The sequence below is a fragment of the Cavia porcellus genome, unplaced genomic scaffold, assembly GCF_034190915.1.
Source record: "Cavia porcellus strain 051 isolate PalLab524CR breed Dunkin Hartley unplaced genomic scaffold, mCavPor4.1 scaffold_29, whole genome shotgun sequence".
NCBI lineage: Eukaryota > Metazoa > Chordata > Mammalia > Rodentia > Caviidae > Cavia > Cavia porcellus.
The window spans coordinates 38,407,810-38,429,122 of record NW_026947512.1 but is presented as its reverse complement, the minus strand read 5'-3'; the positions used below and the strand labels follow the sequence as shown (position 1 = coordinate 38,429,122).

The following is a 21,313-nucleotide window of genomic DNA, read 5'->3' as shown; positions in this document are numbered from 1 at the left end:
GTAAAGTTACAGTCTGATCCCACCTTCTTGATATTATTACTTTGGATTATTTTGCTGAGTGTCTTGAATACTCTTAAATCCTATCATTGCGCATTTACAGATGATGCCAGCATTTTGTCCCAAAAGTCCTAAAATCTTTTGGATTTTCCAGTGTAATTTAAAAAAAAAAAAAAAAAAAAAAAGAAGGAATAGACACTTAAAAAGATAATTTTCATAAAATGCATTTCAATAAAGTCATTTCAGCATATTTTTCTTAAACAATCATCTCAAGGGATTACACCCGTGTCACATTGTTACTTTCCTTTTTAAACTTTCATTTAGTAAGATGAGGTCTCATTATGCTGTCCACTTTTAGACCCAAGTTATTTTCTTGCCTCATCCCTCCAAGTAGCTGGGACTCGTGGCACATACCACCATTTCTAGTGCTTATTGGTAAGTACTGGACTTTGTATTATGGTAGTATTTAAGTTTTACTTCAAAATTTGAAGTAAATACAGTAAAGGCTTAGGAAAGTAGTGAATAAGAAAACTGGCTTAAACATTAATGATTATTCATTTCTTTCTTTTATAAATGATTTCAATTTGTAGAATATTCCAAGCATAATTACTAATCAGAGATACCAACAGTCATTTTCTCTATTCATAGGTTCAGAATAGCTTTTTTGTACCTGTCATTTGGAGCACTTAACTTCTAGCTTCCTACAGTTTTGTCTTCTGGAGGGGGAGTTGGGTAGGACAACCCATTCATATTGAATAGTAACATGAATTTATGAAAGGAGATACTACCATCAAGTGTCCAAAGAGAGGGACTTACTGAATTACCACTATGGGCACACTGATCTTCATCAAATCATCAAGATACTATAATGTTATTTTCAAAATACCTAATATGCAATATAAGGAATTTTCACATGGTATCTTAAGGTTAAGTTGCCAAACATACTCTACTTCAAAAAAGGAAATGCTACATACAAATCATAGCAGTTTTCTTCCTCAGGTGAGAGGAGGACTTTTCCAAAGTAGAATCTTAGGTTGTGCCTGCCCAAAGCTTACAGGAAGTTCTCAGAAAAAGCAGTCCTTTAATATTGCCTTAAGTGTTTTTAATTCTTCCAAATATTTATAAGCACTCCATGTCTTTTACCTTCCTAATGTTACCCATTGGATATGGGGCAGAAAGTATTATTCCACAGGTAGGTGAGCAAATGGAGACCCAGAAGTTAGAAAATAAAAAAATAAATAAGGTCAGGTTCACCAGGCAAACCACAGAACTGAAATCCTGATTCCCTGCTCAAGTCCCACAGTCTTTTCATAACCTCACTGCTCTGACTTTCTGTGCACAAATGAGCTGTATGTGGCATTCAAGGAAACCCCAACTGTGGTTTAAAACTGGTCATTGATATAGAGCAAAAAATAATAAAAAGATAAGAAGAACAAAGTATAAAGACAGAAGACAATAAAATGAAACATACTTAATAGGCAGTTAAGGACCATGCCAAATGATAAGAAAAACAGAGCAGCTGAGCTCCTAACCAAATGATATTAAGTATAATTTTGCAGCTGTTCTAACTGCAACATGTGAGAGAAAAATTTATAATTTATTAACTTAGAATAAAGTACTTACTCAAATCTAAGAATAAAATCTCTCAATGAAATAGATACAGGCTGCCTGGACACTGGACAACTACTTTAGTATCATCTTTAAAAGAAGGCAATTAACATGTTTTTACAATGCATTTACTGTAAAAAACAATACTGTGAATCTATTTTTCAAGTGTCCAATATGGAAATACAAATAAATGCAAAGATCTTGCTTTCAAAGGGTGTTTTCAGTTGATTAAAAAAAATTATTATTCTGTAAGAGTTCCTGTACATTGTAACATTTTACCTGAACACTATTTTCTTGGCAGAAATGCTTGATGACTTCCAAAAGAGGGGCCAACATAGTAGCTTTTCCTTCAGAAACACCATCAATCAGTTTTAGATTTTCAACTGTAGTTGGTCTGTCATAAGAAAAACAAAAAGGCTAAGAAACCACTGAAAGAGCATCACAGCAGCAATTCAGCTTCACATTTATACTTTATAAATATATTTCTTCCACAACCAAAAATAATATATAATACAAGAAGTCATGTCTTATAGTTTCTTGCATTCTTTCCTTCCCTTAAAAAATACCAGAAAGTACCTGTGGTAATTGGTAAACACACCTTTTATCAGGAAGGAGCAGCCAAAATGCCTGTTGTTCTACTCTATTACCAGATTTATTATTTTCATAGAAATGAAAAGGATGGTGATGACACTACGGACAAAAAACAGCCAAGAAACTCTCAGAAGAAAATTGCACTCATTATTTTTCACTATTTTACCTAAAACAGGTAAAAACTGTTTACCTGTAACCACATTCTGCTAACCAGGCATTTAGCTCAGAATTTTTTATTGTGTCCAGACCATACAATGTCTTCTTTCTAAAGCTCTGTCAATCTAATGATTACATCTTTTCCTTAAATATCTTCTCTGAATGTTAAAGTGTGATCACAGAATACAGTATTTTTTAAAATAATCATTGTAAGATATGAACACTGTATAATATTACTAGAAAATCCCGCACAAAAGGAACATTTTGAATGAAGTTTAGTAACATAAATCATTTTCAAAAGGAAGAATAAAATGAATACAATTAATAACTTAGCATCTACTGTTTGGAAATAAATTCTTCTAAATATTTAATGACCATCTAGTATTTATTAGGCATTATACTAGATTCTGTAGAAGACACACCAAGATAAACAACTATATTCAGAGTTTAAGATCTAGAAGATATAATGCATGTCTATTACTAATTACAAAGAAAAGGCATTGTAGAAGTTTCATAGAGCTATCTTTCATGAATTCAACAGAGAGACAAGTCAGTAAGAGGATTCATGGAGGAAAGAATGATAAAGTTAGATGTTGAAGGATTTAGGAGGAATTTTGAGGAACCAAGAAAACTACAAGGCAGAAGCAATACTGTAAATAAACATATAAAACTGAAAGGGATGTGGGAGTCCTCAATAAAGAATAAACAACCCAATCCAGGTAAGATAAATCATTGCAAATTCTGTGACTTAGGCAGAAGAGTATGTAAGTCCATAAACACAGAGGCTTAGAACTCTATGTTAAAAAAGACAGTGGGAAATGATTACAGCAGAAGTGTAATATGATAAAGCAAGATTAACTTGGTATTCAGGTATCAGATGAAATAGCAAGACTGAGGAGTGTCCAATTAAAAGTCGTTTGCAATACGTCAAGGGTAAATGGTCTGAGCTAACTAATAGAATGTCACTAAGAAAAGCAAAGAAGGCATAGACAGATATACACAAAGAATATTTAAATTTAAAAACTAAAGGAAACCACACCTTCCCATGAACCAGGAGCAGTAGCTATGGGGAACAGGAAGAGATTCAAACCAAACCATGCCTTCCCACAGCTGCCACAGGAAACAGGAAGAGAATCAAGAAGCCAAATCATGCCTTCCTGTGAGCCAGGAGCAGTCATCTTGGGGAAAACGAAGAGGATCAAAAAGCCAAACCAAGCCTTCCCGTGAGCCAGCTGATGTGTGGGCTGGGAGACAAGATGAGCAGCCCCCACCTCTATCTCCACCCCCTGTAAGAAATGGACTGATTCAGAGGAAGTCAGACTGAGATGATAGCAACTAAAGTGAAAAAAAAAAAAACTCAATGCTTGTATTGTTTGATTAACTTTGCAGGCCTAAAATGGGTAGTCTGAGCGCCTCTTGAAGGATAACAATATGCATTATAGGTACTGTGGAAGATTTCCTGTATTATTTTTGAAATCCAATGTTGTGTTCTGTTTTACTGTTTTCATTTATTCTGTATGTGGTAACCTGAGCAACTATTTTGAAGGTAACAATATGCAATGTAACAACCACTGCTAAATTCCTATCTTGTTTTGAAAAACCTGTATCGTTATTGTTGTTGTTGTTATTTTGCTTTTGTTTCTTTGTTTCTTAATTTTTCTGTTATTTCTTTTTTCTCTTTAAAATAAAATTTTAAAACAACTAAGAGGAAGAAGAGAATATGTGTTAGAAATGTGATAACTATCAGATTTTAAACATGTGTCATTAAGAACATAGTAATACAACTTTAAAAATGAGGAATTCCAGAAAGTTTTAGTGGTTGGATGAAATGCATGTTTAGAGGATGAATGGATGAAGAAATTGATCTTATATATAATTTGATTGCTGAAAACATGATTTCACTCATGCAGAAACATGAGACTAAAACTCAGCAAAGAGATCTGCAAAGCACTGTGGGGGAATTGGGAGTCAGCTCCACATGTGACAAAAAAAGCCACGGCCACATTATTATGACATGAGAATTTTACAGGTCTATTCTGTTATAGGAAAACAGACAAAATATACACAAAGCGAGAGCTTACCTCATTTTGGCCATATCCACCAGTAACTTATTTGTTGCCAGAATAGCTGGAGGAACATCCCTTTTATTGGCATGTTTCTGCCTAGCTTCTACTAATTTGCCATACAATACAGTCTGAACAAAAAACACAGAACAATTGAGCACATTATTTTCATGTATTTAGAATTCAATCTTTATTTTTAGCCCATCAGATATTATAATTTCCGTTTAGATGAAAATAAACTGAATTTTATCTCAGTTTCTTAGCAAAAGAATAATGTTTTGAAATACTACAGAATTTTAAGTAGGCAAGGAGTACTAACTATCCTCTGATAAACTAACTCCCTTTTAACAAAAGCCTTACCTGGGTCTTTTGCTCCTGGGCTGAAATAACAGCTCCTGAGGATCCATAAGTGTTTCCTGGTAACTGCGTCATGATACTAAAATATTTAAAGAAATACATAACCAAACTTTTTTCTTTTCCTAGTTTTTTTTTAAATTTCAACTCCAAAATGAGAATATTTTTCCCAGAATAACATTTATTCTTCACACTACCAATAAGTTAACTATGCAATAGAATAGACTTTAAACCTTTTGGATCAAATTTATTTATTATAATGGTAAAGTACTACAAAATACTGGCATGTTTGGGGAAAGCATCTGTCCCTTCTCCTCAACCAAATGCTGAGAACAAAAATAATTCCCATCCACTAAATAACATTTTCCAGCAATACAGATACAACTATGATTTCTCCTGTAAAACTACTGATTTTTAGTTGGTGCGAAATATTAGCAAAAGTAAAAGTATTCAGAAATTTTTTCAAAATCACTCAAATAAATATTTTTTTAAAAAGGAAGAAATCATGTACTATGCCCATCCTTCTGTTCTAACCGACTCTGTTTTGTTTAGTCACGTTAGATTTTATTCTCTTAAAAAAAAAAAAAAAAGTAATCAGAACTGTGGGAGTAAAAAAACCAAAAAGTGTAACTGTCATTGTAAAAAAGAGAGGAAAGGAAGGTAGTCTAAGGGATATAACTGCATGTATGTTTGAGTGTGTAGGATGGAAAACCGTATTACTGAGCTTTTGTTGGATCACTGAACGGAACTCTCTGCAATCTCACTGTATGAATGTCCACTTTATATGCTTTAATTTTGTAATTTGGACAACTGTTTCTAGGATGACGGTGTGTGGCCTATTAACTAGTGATTTCTTAATGTATATTTTTTTCTTGAAATCCTGTATTATTTATACCCTTTTACTGCTTTGTTTATTTCCTATCTTTTTTCTCTTTAAATAAAAAAAAAGGAAGAAATTTTGTTTTGAACTCCTCAAAAGGACAGAATACACCCAATTAATAAATATGGTTTAAAAAAAAGATGCTAGGGCAACAAAGTAGACATTCTACAAAAAGCATTTCTCATCAATAAATGAACTGTAAATACAAAATTATAAAAATGGAATTATATAAAAGTCTATATAAAAGACATCAAATTTAAATAAATTTCTGCTTCTTGACAATAAAGGGTGGCATATAGCCCAGTGGCACAAGCACCTGCCTGGTAAGCTCAAGGCCTAGAGTTCAATTCCTAGTTCCTCCACCCCACCCAAAAAAGACAAAGCTTTAGTGTACATAAGTTTTGTTGTAACACAACCATAAGCATCCATTTTCATACTATCTATGGCTGCTTTGAGGCTGCAGTGGCAACTGAAAAAATGTTTGTAGGCCTGAGGAAATAGCTCAGTGGCAGTGTTTGCCTACAATCCATGAGGCCTGGTTTTAAGCCTAAGGACTAGAAAAGAATGAAAAATAAGAAAGAAAAGGAAAAAAAGCAATATTTATAATTTTAAAAATTCAGAAACCTTGGTGTTAAACTGTTTTATTTTCACAATTAAATCAAATCCTATCACTGAAATAAACAGACGTTAGCCTGAAGAAAATAAAACACTAGTTGAAAGAATTAGTAATATCAGGTTAATCAAGAAAGTAATGTCAGGCATAGTGGCATACCCTTGTCATCCCAGCACTTAGGAGACTAAGGCAGAAGGATCCCCCAAAGTTCCAGACCAGCCTGGGCTACATAGGGAGTTCAAGGCCAGCCTGAATTACAGAGGAAACCTGGCTCAAGCCTCTCCCTTCACAAAAACAAGAATAAATTTATTTTAAATTAAATGTTGATCATTATCTTAGTATTTATAAAAGTTTTATAACAATATACTACTTGAAAAAAAGATTTTTATATTATTTTGCAGAAAGAAATTTTATTACTATACATGCTAGCAAAATTCTTGGTAATACTCCTGAGGCAAAAATATATGTAGAAAAGTTCATTTAAAAATATGGATGCTGAGCCAATGATATATTTATTGTTCAGCAGTATAGTGCCTGCCCAGCAAGTGCGAGGTCTTGAGTTCGACTCAAGGTACAAAATATAATATAAATAATATGAATATTTACAAATGCTACCACAAATGCTTGAAATGGCTAAAATAATCAGAGAAAAAAGTGAGAATACTACATCCATTAAAAACAGACATACGTAATTAAAGAAACAAGCAGGGAATAGGAGTTCTTAGAAATTAAAAATTTGATAGTATTAAATTAATGTTCCCTGGGTGGGAGATGATAGAAAGCAAAGGGACTCTCCCAGAGAGCAAACGAAAAAAAGAAGACTGAAATAAAAGAAAAATTAATAAAAAGGAATATTAGTGTCAACCAAAACAGGGAAAAAGAATGATTAACATTTGGGAGAAATAAAGGTTAGTGTCAGCGATAGTAACACAGTTTGTTTAGTAGTAAACATTATTTGTGTAGTTAAAATGTAGAAACAAATTATTAATATGACCAAAACTTTTAATATTATTACGTTGAATGGACTGAAAGAAAAGAAGCCTAACATAGAGCAAATTAATAAAAATTTTTTGTAAACAGTAGTTCAGTATGTCATTAGTAGTATGGAGTCAGTAAACAGAAAACTCAGTAGCAAGATCCAAGTATTTGCTTGCATAGAGCAGAACAGAGTGAGTGAGAAGGGTGTGGCCTAGGGTGCTTTGCTGTAAGCCTGCAAGTACCAATTGATCTTTTACTTGTCTTATTTAAGGAAAATTTTAGTGAATTTTAAGGTAACAGTTCATTTCATTCATTTCTATACATTGAACGCACGTGTTTAAGTTAATTTCTTGACCATTCCACAAGTATCCCAAACTCATTATGTTTTATCATGCCCCTAAGCTCACCCTCTAATCATCCCAGCCCTCCAACCTAGGCTTCCCCTATGTTGCCTGACAAAGAGAATGGCAACGTTCTTACATTCAAGCATTCAAAAATAGAAATTTAAAGTCATCTTCAAGTCTCTTATTTTCCTTAACCCACCTATTTTCTCAAATATCAACTCCCAACAATTCTATGTTCTACCAGAAGTCCTTTTCTCTCCACGTCCTCTGTTATTTTCTTTAACTATGCTACAATCACTTCCTTCAAACAGTCTCTACAATTCTCTCCACAGCAGAGCAGCCAATCAAGAATTGGCATCCTAGAGTCCATAGGTCAGATTTGTTTTTTCAGACCTGTAGGTTAGTATTTTTTCCAATCTGATCTTATTGGTACATTTTTGATAAGCATAATGATCACATTCATCATAGAGGATTTGTACTTGTGCACAAGACATTTTTTCCCATTCCCCTACCCTCCCTTCAACCTAATAATGTTTTTTACACTTTTACATAAAAAAAAATTGTGGCTTGTTAAATTACATGAAATTCAAGCTTTACTGTACATAAGTTTTGTTGTAACACAACCATAAGCACCCATTTTCATGCTATCTATGAGTGCTTTGAGGCTGCAGGGGCAAACAAAGGACCTCAACACCTAAAATACTGTCTGAATTGTTTATCTTTATGTACATGCTTATAGTTTGTAAGGATTACTTTTCACCCCAATATATTGGTACATGTACATAATATACCTTAATTCTTTGTATTTTCTCCGTCTCTTCTTGCTATCTGATTCTTTGCAACAAATCTGTCAACTGTTTGAAATTAGAACTGTGATCATACCACTGTTTTGCTCAAAATTCTTCTTTAACTCCCTACTCCTTTTATGATTAATTTCTTCCAGTACCTGGAAGAATTAGATATTTTGGCTCCTATGTAATTCTTGAGGCTTACGTTTTACCACTTTCTACTTCAGTAAACTTCCCCTCATATCACCTAACAAACATCCACTTAAGCCTCAAGTGTCACTTCTTTTCCTCTGTTTTTTGCTAAACTATTATAGCTTGAATTTTAGTTTTATGTCCTCTGTGTTACACAGACCTCCAAAGGGCCAGTGACTGAATATTCTTCACTTAATCCCACTGTCTAAAATAGTCCCTGGTACTAAAAAAGCAGCCTAGTAAAAGCATAGTAGAAGTTTAAATGAGGGCACACTCCAGGATAATGAATGGATACACTGTTCTGTACACACCTCAAATGTTTTGTTTACATAAAGCCACAGTAATAGTATATATCCAGACAAAAATTATTTAACTGATATTATGGTAAATATTTTGTCAGATCCAAACTAGCATTATCTAAGTGAGCAAAGCATCGAAAATGCATTCCAGTCTGAAAGCACATTCATTTACTTTGACCTGATGAGAATATAAACATGGTCCATTAACATAATGGAGCCCTGGCATGGTTTTCAAGTTTTCCAGCCACAAACCTCTGGAATTCTACATAGTTTCTCCCCTTTTATTAAGTCATCAAGTTAAACAGTAAGCTTAATTACACATTAACTATACTGCCTTGATCCTCTTGTCAATTTTTGTATTTAAAATTTTATGTTATCATACTTGTTCTGAAAATAGGGTGGGAATGGATATTTCAAACAAACTTAGACAAATATAGCTCTGAAAGCCAGCTCTGCCATTAGCTGTGTGCTCTTGAATCAAATAGTTTACATTTTAAACCTTGGTATCTTTAACTATGGAATTCAAATTAGTAATATAGCAACTCAACAGGTGATGTAGGCATTAAATGAAATATTACATATAAAATACTTAGCATTTAACATAGAACCTGGCAAAGAACAATGCCAAGAAGTGCTCCCTATTAATAATATCACCGTATGTCCCTGCTTTAACAATTATAGTACTAGATACACTTTAAAATTGTTTTGCTAATAAATTATACCAAAATATTGACAGTTATTTCTCTTTAAAAAGAAAGGAAAATAGTGCTGATAGCAGAGACACAGAAAATAAAAACTTAGAACACTGTACCTTTTTTTAGGAATGCTGATCCCAGAAGAAATTTTATCATTCGCTTTGTAAGAAAACATCTTCTCCAAATTAGACTGCTTTTAAACATACAAAGGGCCATTAAAAATAAGTTTTTTTAAAAACTTAAGTATTAAGGAAAAAAGATACAAAATCTCATAGTTACAATTTTCCCACTAATTAACCAGATCATCAAATAAATCAACTGAAAAATAAGGCATCACTACTAAGACCTTATAGGCAGATGAAAATATACCTCCAAGTCCCCTTCCTCCCTAAGCCATAAATATAGATGATCAAAAGAAAGCTCTGATACACAGCAAGATCCAAGTTATAAAACTGAGTGAATTACATTCTGCACAGTTTAATGAAGCAGAAAAACTGGACAGAAATTTATCACATTTGTCCATGTTTCATGTTCTAACTAGCTCAGGTCTGCCTGTAGTTAGGTACTTAATCCATTTCCTCAGATTCCCAACAGAACAAGACAGCAAACACAGGCACATGCATGTACATGTGTGGCTCAGAAGAGAATATTCAGGAATAGGTTTATTTTTCTGTCAACTATAAGTATCATAATGCATGAAAAATCCAAGCCAAATGAGTTACAAAGAAGGCTTAAAAGAATCAAAGTAAGTTACTTTCTCACATACTATCAATTTTTCTATTAGCTCCAGAAATTATGTAAAGAAGTATTTTATACTTTGCTCATAGCACTTCTCTTTCTAATTTACGATATATTACATGTGCTATTAGCCCCTTAAATTGGAGAGGATTTAAAATTTAAATTTTTAAACAAGAGTTGCATCAAGGAAGAATGAAATAAGAACCATCTCTTTAACACAAACCTCTGCAGTTAATCGAATAGGAATTTGATTAGAGGGATGATGTTCAATGCCTGAAGATACAGTATGAGAACTGAAAAATAGAAAAATTAAATTATTTCTGGTATTAAAATGCAGTTATCTAATTTGTGAATCATCACATACCCACACTCAGAAAGTAGATGAGATTATTTTACCCTTTTAGCACTGACAATTTTTAAAACTAATTTCTTTTCCCATAAAGGAAGAACTTTAAAAGAAAAAAAATTAACAATTGATCAATAATGTGTAAGGTACTAAAAAATACCCAACGGCATCTTTCCTTCCCACCTCCCCTATAAAAGAAAGAAACTTAGTACATGAGTTCTTCAGCATTCAACCAAGAATGGTTTTGTGATTTATCTTTTTCACAGAGAGCCTTTCTTCCAAACTGACTAAAATAAGTATGAAAAATAAGCAGGCAACAGACTTTACTTGTGTGGTACCTATAAAATACTATAATTTGAATCATTTAAGCAACAACCACCAAAAACAAAACCAAACAAACAAACAAAACAGAAGTAGGAAGGAAAAAAGATAAATGAACTGATAAATGAACCTTGGCAGAAGGAACTTCTTCTTCGGACACAATTCTTCACTGGCTTCAAGTATAAGTCTCTGAGGAGATTCTGTACTGGCTTTAACAAGCCAATTCCTACCCTGACAAAGGCAAGAAATATCTTAATACATGGCAATAAAAATTATGTCAAATACATAGATTTTTATTGTGTTTACCTTCACTGTAAGGGTGCAGGTCTTTATAAATCTGCTACTACCAGGAACCTCTGCTAGAAATCCTTCAGTCATGAGGTGACGGGCAAAGGCCTTCCACCAACTCTCTGTTTGGTCCTTACCAGCACCAAAAAGGCTGTGTCTACGATACTTATCTGGAAGACGCTGAGAACTCTGAAATTAGGAATAAAACTCAGTATCTAAAAATACTTGAATAAAAAGGCTAAGTAAACATAAATTCATCTACTTAGTCTTTGGATTTAACAATAAATACACACACACACACACACACACACATATATGTATTTTAGATAAGTTTTTAAGGGTTGGGGATACAGCTCAGTGGCATGCCTGCCTGGCAAGCATAAAGACGTGTGTGTGTGTGTGTGTGTGTGTGTGTGTGTGTGTGTGTGTGTATAGAGAGAGAGAGAAAATGAATTCAGGCTGGCCTTGAATTCACTGTGAGGCCCAGGTTGTCCTTGAACTCACAGTGATCCTTCTCCTGCCTCATCCTCCCATATTCTGGGATTAGAGGTATGTATTACCATTCCTACCTTTAAAACTTTAGAAAAACTTTATGCCCATTCCACTTGTTCTGAATATCAGATCACACATAATGAGTGTTATGTTCTTTTTGTTTTAAATAATGGCAGAAAGTCGGATATATAATTCATAGTGGTTTTCCCAATTTACAAGGTTTAGATATGGGGCTGGAATAATTAATCCTTGCTATTTAGACTTTTATTAACATACATTACTGTATTTAAAAAAAATAGGTCAAAGCCTGGCTCAGTAATTTCATTTTATTACTTAACAACTGAAACCTTGACTAACCCTAAATTTCTTAACCTGACAGCATCTAGTCAATATCCCTGGAAGGCTTGCTCATGGTTCTGTGCACTGCTCAGAGCTTACTTACCTTTGTAGCTGGAATGGGAGATTCTACTGCTTGCAGACTAGCAACACCAAAATACTGAGTTGCCAAATTATAACTTACTTGCTTTCTAAAATTACAACTCTTCAGGGGCTGGGGGTTTAGCTCAGCGACATAAGCACCTGCCTTGCAAGCAGGCGGTCGTGAGTTCGATCCCCGATACCGATAAAAATAAAAGAGCAAAAAACGAACAAACAAACAAAAATTACAACTCTTCCTTTCCTCAGCAGAAAACAACCTGAAGTGAATCTGCACATTTACTAGTATGAAACATTGAGGATGCCTAATTAGCAGGGAACGACTATGCTTTTTATGATCAATATTCACTGTTAACACTATGTTCAATGTGAAAAAATTAATATTGTCTTGATTCCATGATAATCACTATGTAGACAATACCGTTCCTAGAGGGCAGAAAAAGCTTGACACTTCTCCAATTATTTTCCTTAAAAATCACAATTGCTTTTTGTAGTAATTCTTTTCACTGGGAATAACATTTTCTTATATCTCATTTCATCTCTAAATGTCTAAATCAAGTGTACCTTGCCAAAATCTACCATGTCCCCAACTAAACAGAAAGAAAGTGATATTTTCACAAGGTCTTTTCTAATTCCCTGACACATGCTCTCTTCAGAACTTCAATAATGCTTCAATTCTATTCATATGTCCTTTATCTCTTTCTGTATATTACACTTTTTTTCTTCCTAACATCTTCTGTACTAGATGGTAAGTCTCATTTAATTTAGCTCTGGATCATCACCAAAATACAACCATATTGTGCCTTACACAAAAATAGATGTTTAACTGCTAGTGGAAAAACTTACAAACTCCAACTCAATATACATCAACACTTAGCTCCAACAAATGAAAGTCACTGATATGAAGTCTGCACATTCTGTATATAGGATCACCTTGCAGTACACTTCTCCAGCCTAAAAACAGCTGCAATCCCTTAATTAATTTTCATTTTATTGGTTGGAAATGTCTATTAAAATGGGCTATATCATGGGCACAATCACGCAAAATTAACCAAATAGTTAAAAGGTAATAATAATAAGATGGGCCAGTATGTGAGCTATAATTTTTAAAAACTACTTATTCAGACACAATTGTGAAGGGTGGATCTTTATTAAGAAAGTGATAAAACTTCTGTTTTAAAAAACTACAACTCAAGAAGTTTTAAGTTTCTAAGTTTTAAGTATAAAACCAACCCTGTAGTTTCTGTCAACTATTCTTTTTTCTCTCCCTTTCCCAGTTCCTACAGGCACAAGAAGCCCACAGCTGCCACTTTGGGGCTTCAGAGAGTCACTTTGAGCTATTTATTCTACATGCAAAATGAAATCGGAGGAGGATAGAGTAAAAATAATTGTCTTTAGAAAAATATTTCAATCATATGAAATACCTTGTTTGAAAATTATATGGAAAGCCTTCTCCCATTAGATTCTTTGAAAATTATAGTGGGAAATTAAAACTATCAAGAATTTCAATAGCTTTTTCTAGTTTAAAAAAATCTTTTATCAAAAGCGTTATTTGGCCAGGCATGGTGGCTCAAACCTGTAATACCAGCACTCGAGAAGCTGAGATGGGAGGATCTTTGTGAGTTCGAGACCAACCTGGGCTACAAAGTGAGCTCAAGCCCAGCCTGAACTGCATAGTGAGACCCCATCTCAAAAAAGACCAAAAAAAAAAGTATTATTTGAGCTGAGCATGCTGATATGGCCTGTAATCCCAGCTACACAATAAGCTGAGGCAGGATAGTGAAATTCAAGGCCTGTCTGGGCAACTTAGTGAGATCCTGCATTAATTAATTAATTAAAATCAATTAATTGAATAAAATTTTTAATTAAAAGTGTTATGTGATATCAAGGCTGTGATAAGGCTTTGCACTTTGCTAGAAGTGATGAGAAAAGGTATTATACTTAATTTACCCAGTATGCAAAGTAATGATCATGCTTTTGTTTTCTAATTTAAAAAGTTAAGGCCATGTGTATCTTACCACATATTCACACAAGGTGTTTAACGATTTTTAGATGGTGAGCTAATTACACAGGTAATCTTTAGTAACAGTTTTATTGTTTAATAACTAATCATGCATGTGCCTGGACACAAAATTTTAAACTCCACTCATAAACTTATGAATAAGCTGTATAATTGCATACTACTTTTCTAAATACTCCTATAAGAGTAGAATCATGTATTACTGAAACTATGTCATATATTTATATATTATTTCTTTTTGAAAAAACACGAGTAGTTCACAGTTTAAGACACATCATTTTATGAGTCAAAATTATCTACAAAGATATAAATTTGTCTTAAATTAGTTAAGGGGAATATTTGCTAATTCTCAAAGGAATTAAAATCTTAATTTTTAAAACAATATCCCAACAGATATGATGATCACTGAAGGGAGGAATATGTCTCATTTTCACTGCAGTTAGTATACACAAATTTTCATTAAGTGGTACTTTTTTAAAAAGTTTTGCACTTTTATATAGCAAGGGTAGTATAAAATTTCACAAAGGATAAACTTCTTAATTTGAAGACTCCCAGAAGACTCAGTATAAGAAGTCTGACTTGGTTTTCAAATAATAGGTGAAATCCGATCCCTCTTGTGACTGCCTCAAGTTCTTCTAGGAGCCCACTTATACTTATTTGTTGATACTGGATATGGCTAGATTATATCGAATTAAAACAAGAATAATTTTTACAAACTGAACGTCCAACTGGGATACACAGGTTTTGAGTGTGACAAAGAAGAAATTTTTCCAGATGTCAACTGTATTTAAGCTGATCCCTGCAATCTAACATTTTTTTTATAATACATAATATCAGTCATAGAACATAAGACAAAGTTCTTTAAACAACAAGTCCACTACTGAATTTCTAATCAACTGAAGAACAAGATTTTAAACTAAAGTTTTGGTATCTCAAAAATAAAAAGTAAAAATAGCATTGCAGCTAGGTTTGAATTCCTAGGCCAAAAAGAAAAAGCCAAAAAGGAAAAAAGTGGTACCTGAAAAATTAACATGTTTCCAATATATTTCATTGAAGATAATTCTCAGCTAATTTAATGTTTTCTAAACAAAACATTCAAAATATACCAACATGGAGCACTTCGGAATTTAACGAATAAGTATTTACCTAAAATGATTTTTTAAATTCTACATATAAAATAATAATCTTAAATTATTTTAAAAATATTACTAACAAACATTTATATTTACAAAGTATCTTTTCATCCATGTTTGGTTCGTTTAACCAATACTAATCATGTGAATCAATTAGCTTTGCTTTATAGGCTTCCAAATCAATAATGAAATCATATACACACGGACTTAAAAAAAAAAAAGCTGTTTTAGGTGGGTCATATTTCTTTCTGTAGTTTGTTATCATAATGCTAGAACAATTAATCTCTTTTTTAAAAAAAAAAAGGCAGTTAAAGTAACTAATTTATTGGTAATAGGGAAAAAACTTCCTTAAAATTTTAAATAGTTCTAGTAAGAAATGGGGAGAAAAAAGGTCCTATCAATATTGTTATTGAACTTAACCATTTATCAAATAATTCCTGAAATTAATGTTCTCCTCAAACAGTTTGTTTCCTAGGTGCCAAAAGACATAATTTTATTCTACTAGTCCCTTGACACAATGAAAGTTAACTTTTTTTAATTATCCTAAGAAAAACCAGTCAAAGGATTTACCCAACTGTAATGTGATAAACCAGTATAATGTTTCCAGACCAAGATTCAGGGCTTAGCTTGGAATAGCAAAACAGCAGGAGACATGATACATACAAGTTTTGTCTAAAGTAATGAACAGTGTGTTTAACTGGAACTTAATATGACTCTCTGAGTTTTTTTAAGAGTCGCAGACAAAGCTATATTCCTAACACTGAAGAAAGTATAGCAGAGTAAAAAAAAAAAAAAAAGCTTTAAGGTCAATCACAGTTATACTTACAGATCCTCGGAGAAATAAAATTGGAATCCCAATTCCAAACTTTTCTTGTAAGATGTCCACAGCTGATAACAGAAGAAATGCTTGTGGACCCAAGTCTTGTGATGTATCATCTGAATCACTAATGGAATGGCAATGATTCAATCTATAAAAGAGATAAAATATTAAGAAATCATAGACAAGGTATGTACCTTTAGAATTAAATGATTTAATGTAACACTTGTCTCAAAAAGTGCCAAATGCTCGATTATCTAAGAGGTACCAATTGTTTCAGAAACTACGAAGTTTATTACAGCCAAGAGTATGTAAAACACCTAAACCATGAAAAAAAAATTATCATTATAGAACATTATGCTAATAATTCTCTTCTCATGCTCTAGAAGCCAGGTTCAAGAGAGCAGAGATGCAGGATCACAGGTAGAACATCAGCCCTTGATCAACTACATATTATACCTTTGTGTTAGGTATGGTTGAAAAAGGGAGGAGGTTACTGCAAAAAATAAAATTTCAAATTTAAAAAAGCAAATTCCCTATGCAGTAAATTGCTACTTTAAATCTTAATGACTATGAAATATGACATAAAGATTATAAATCTTTCATTTAGGAACATTTAAAATTCTAAGTCATCCTTCAAGTAGATTTCAAATTATCATTAATAAAAATGAGAATTCTTTACGTTGAAAACAAAAGAATTCTTAAAGAAAATCAAATAAATACAGTTAAAATACCTAATCCAATTGCTTTCCTTCAAATAAATTATCTCTGAAATGTCGATACAAATATTTTAAAATTTCAGATAAAATAACCCAATACATTCAATTTTATTCTCCTTCTGTAACCTGTTTAGTAAAATTCCTAGTTGATATTGATATTCTCTTCAAACAGGAAACTGTATAGCTACCAAATGCCTACAAAGTACTATTTTACCAGTTTTAATATATATTATTGAAATTATCACAGTATTCTAAAAGTTTTTTACATTTCCAGTTTTATTTTTAAGTTATTTTAAAGTGTTTCTTTAATTTTCAGATGAATTACTTTAGCTGCTTACTTATTTCTAAACCAATCACATCTGGTCAGAGAATGTGGTGAGTTGGATAACAACTCATTGAAATTTTTTGAAACAAGCTATAGTCTAGTATAGAAGTCAGAAAACTTCTTGCATAAAGGGCCAGACAGTAAATACTTAAGGCTTAGTGGATCACAACAGGATCTGTAGATAATTATTTAATTCAAGCAGCCACAATAAACAAAAAGACATGGCTGTGTTCCAAGAAAATTGAAAGCTGACCCACAGTTTGCCACCTCTGATCTAATACATAATCAATATTCATAAACTCTCCAGGTATTTTTTAGAAATGCAGGTTTTCATTCAGTGTTTCCTAATCAGAATGCTGCAAATACATCCTAGGTGTACCAAAAAGTTAATTATTCCAGACCCTAGGACTCTAGAAAAAACCTGGACTTTGACGATTAGCCCAGTATGCTACACAAATAGTAACTGTTTGCCATGTAAGTCATGAACTAAAACACTGAAATATATTGCTCGAATTGTTTGGGAGAAAGTTCTATACACCACATATCTCATAAGTAAAATTTGTTAATATGCTGATCAAATTTTCTGGCTGTTTAGCTTACCAATAATATCAAACTCTCCCACTATGACACTGGTTATTGATTTCTTCTAGTTCATGTCATTTTGTACTTTATTTGGGTAAAGTATTTGTTTTGCTTTGTTTTAGTGCACAAAACAATTATAGCTTCTTGGTAAAAAACCATTTACCATTACACAGAAATGCCTCCATCCCTAATAACATATCTTTTACATTACAGTTATACAATTACTATACTCAGATGTACAGCTAACCCAAGTAGATGTCATTTGTTTTATTTTCAATAAACAAAATTAAATTCAATGTATTTTTGTAAAGTTCTACACATTTTAACATGTTTATAGGCACTATGCAGCTATATCTAACCTTCACCAAAACCGGGATATAGCAGAGTAACATTATCAATAAAATACAGCCTTTCTAAGACCTAGAATAGAGGTAACTGGAAAATAAGATCTTGGTAAAGAAAAAATTAAAAAAAGAGCTCTCTGAGAATTAGGAAGGAACTGACAGGAAAACTGGGAAATGACAGAGAAGCTAGAAAAACTGAGCACAATGCAGAAAAAAGGACAAAGCAGCCTGAAAAGCTCATCTGGCTCCCAGGGAAGGGTACCTGTCTCTGCTAATACAAGATATTCCCAAAGACAATCACCAGCTCCAGAGAGAAAATGGATCTGGCCAGCAGTACTAGGTCCAAGAAAAGTCCAAGGTCATTAAACAATACAAAACCAGCATGGGGTTTTACTCTAACAGTATACTCCTTTTGTATGGCAGACTCAAGTTGGAGTGCCCACTATATCTGTTTTATCAGGAGCTATTTTAGAAGGGGGTTGTTTTAAGACTGAGCAATAGAAGATCTACAGAACAACTGCATTTTTGGGTTTCTGGGATCACCCTACAATAGTAGCTGGGTGGAAAATGGCCACAAGAGATAGTCACAAAAAATGGGCAAGCTAGACATAAACCCCCAGAGAAGTTAAGGCTCAGGCTAGTTAAGGACAAGGCAATCCAACCTTTCAACTTGAGAAGCCAAGCCAGTCATGAGTGGTTGTTGGAGAGGGCTGGGTTTCAGAGTGCTGGCATTAAGTCCAATAGATTGCTCGACCTTTCTACCATGGTACCTACATTCAGCTCCAACCTCAGTAGACTGCTGGCTTTCCCCAGTTACCAACAGGATCTTGGATATACTCTGGCACAGCCTGGGGGTGTACAGACAGAGGTAACTCGAGAAGGGTGGGGTACCTCACAAACCAAAGACATAAAACTAGGTGAAGAGAGCCATGACTTGGAGCGTATAGAGTGACACAGAAACTAGACTTTAGTACAATGAATATAATTCAATAGCAGAGGATTGTTTCTTATGGTAGAAGTTTAACGACCGATTTGAAACCTATCTTCTTTTACAATGTAAGTATTTAATGTTATGAGTTTTTTCCGCAGTATCCTACGTATTTTTGTGTTTATTTCATACAGGTCAAAATATTTTCTGATTTCCTCTGAGATTTCCTCTTAGATTCACAGATTATTTTAAAATGTGTTATTTAATTTCCAATGGTTTGGAGATTTCTCTCTTGTCTTCCTATTATTGCTTTCTAGCTTATTTTCATTATTCTAAAATAATACTTTACCCAAATAGAATACTTCTCAATTTTTAAGGTTTTATGACCTAGAAATTTACATTGCACAAATGTTCCACATGCCTTGAAAAAGAATGTTTACTCTGCTGCTGTTACATGGATTCTTCTATAAAAATTAAAAAGATGCAGTTTGTCAAACGGTTCTTTACACTTTTCTTTCAGTTTTTGTCTACTAATTATTGGTAACTAAAGAAGTTGCTGAAATCATCTAGTATAATTGTGGCTTTTTCCATTTCTCCTTTTGGCACTGTAAGTTATTTTGTTAAGTGTATATACAATTAAGATTATATCCTTTTGATTGTGATGGTTAAATTTATGTATCAACTTGATTATGCATTGGTCCTCAGTTATTTGGTCGGACACTAAGTGTTGCTGCAAGAGTATTTTATAGATGAGATTACTATTCACAATCATCTGACTTCACATAAAGAAGATTACCCTCAATAATATGGATGACTCTCATCCAAAAGCCTTAAAAGCAAAAATTGAGGTTAGCTGGAGATGGAATTCAGTCTAACAGGTACAACATAAACTCCTGCCTGAGTTTACGGGCTACCTTCCTAAAAAATTTAAGATAACCAACGTCCACAGCTGTTTAAACCAGTTCCTCAAAATCAGTTCTATCAAACCATTCCTCCTTCTCCCACTACACGTACACATAGACACACACACAATCACTGTTCCTGTTTTGTTGGAAAACCCTGACTGATAAATTGCCGAACTGACTCTTTAACATCCCACGATGTCTTTCTTTATCACTGGTAACACTCTTTCTTCTCCACTGTCAATATGAAAACAGCAATTAGTGTTTTCATATTATTTCTTTTTTAAACTATGTAATTATAAATGCAGTGGATTTTTTTTTTTTCCGGTACCAGGGCTTGAACTCATGACCTCGCGTTTGCCAAGCATGCACTTAGACCACTGAGCAGTGGATTTCTTAAGGCAGCATGTAAGATACAGTCACATTTAAAAGTCAACTTTTATCATTTATGCCTTTAAATGATATTTTTGGACCATTTATAGTTAATGTAACTACTGATATCTTTGAATTTGGGCCCACCATTTTATTTTCCATTGTAAAAAAGTAAAATAATCTAAACTGTTTTCTTTTTAAATTTAAATAAATTCATTATTTTGTTTAAAAAAAAATCCTTCAACAAAAATTCAATTAAATATATCTGAAAAAAGAAGAAAAACGAAAGGCTTTTAGAGCACTCACGAGAAAAAAATCTTTACCTGGACCTGCAGTTATCACAGCATTTCTCAGTTCCCATAATATCCAAGGAGACCTTTTGTAGTTTTTTGTCTTCAAAATGAGACAAGATGATCCTATCCAAGAGAAAATTTAAAATTAATAAAAGAATAAATGTGCATATGCAAAATTCAGTGCTAAAAATGAGGTGAAACCATCTTTAATTGATTTACCTGGTATTCAACACAGTATCTGAGTTCTATTTCCTAGGCACAAATAAAGCTGCCTTATCCCAGTCAACAGTATAGACTGAGCATCGCTCAGGTAGGTGTCACTTCAACTAGTCAATGCTTGTTTGCATGAGAAACACTTGTATGTCTATTTGTTTTATATCGACAGTTTTCTGCATACATTTTAATTCAGAATGTTGGATTCACCTTTGTTGTGTACCTAGTGAAATCTAATAAGTAGTTATGATTATTTTCTTTCACAAATCTGTTTATTTTGTGAAAAATAACCTACTGTTTTGCACTATAAACTATAAAAACTCTTATCATAAGTATATTAGATATAATTTTAGTACTTCTCCAGAACCTAGTGTTATACTTTTTACAATACAAAATGGACATGTTTGGGAGACCAAGTTTGAACGGAAAGGAAGTGCCAAAAGAGCTGCAAGAGAAAAACCTGAAAAAAAGGGGAGAAATGTTAGCA

At 33.1% G+C, this 21,313-nt stretch overlaps 1 protein-coding gene across 5 annotated transcripts in view; it reads right to left on the bottom strand.

Annotated features, from left to right (window-relative positions):
• The window catches only part of Wrn (WRN RecQ like helicase), a 151,251-nt gene that overhangs the window by 19,539 nt on the left and 110,399 nt on the right, over window positions 1-21,313 (bottom strand). For 4 of the 5 annotated variants that reach the window (XM_063239798.1, XM_063239800.1, XM_013158006.3 and 1 more), the window contains 9 exons: window positions 20,644-20,736; window positions 16,158-16,299; window positions 11,270-11,440; window positions 11,094-11,194; window positions 10,520-10,589; window positions 9,675-9,751; window positions 4,776-4,851; window positions 4,434-4,546; window positions 1,885-1,999 (listed from right to left, as the gene is read on the bottom strand). In XM_063239798.1, coding sequence (XP_063095868.1) covers window positions 1,885-1,999; window positions 4,434-4,546; window positions 4,776-4,851; window positions 9,675-9,751; window positions 10,520-10,589; window positions 11,094-11,194; window positions 11,270-11,440; window positions 16,158-16,299; window positions 20,644-20,736 — 958 coding nt within the window. The remainder of the gene's footprint in view (window positions 1-1,884; window positions 2,000-4,433; window positions 4,547-4,775; window positions 4,852-9,674; window positions 9,752-10,519; window positions 10,590-11,093; window positions 11,195-11,269; window positions 11,441-16,157; window positions 16,300-20,643; window positions 20,737-21,313) is intronic. The other variant, XM_063239799.1, reaches the window with a different exon arrangement.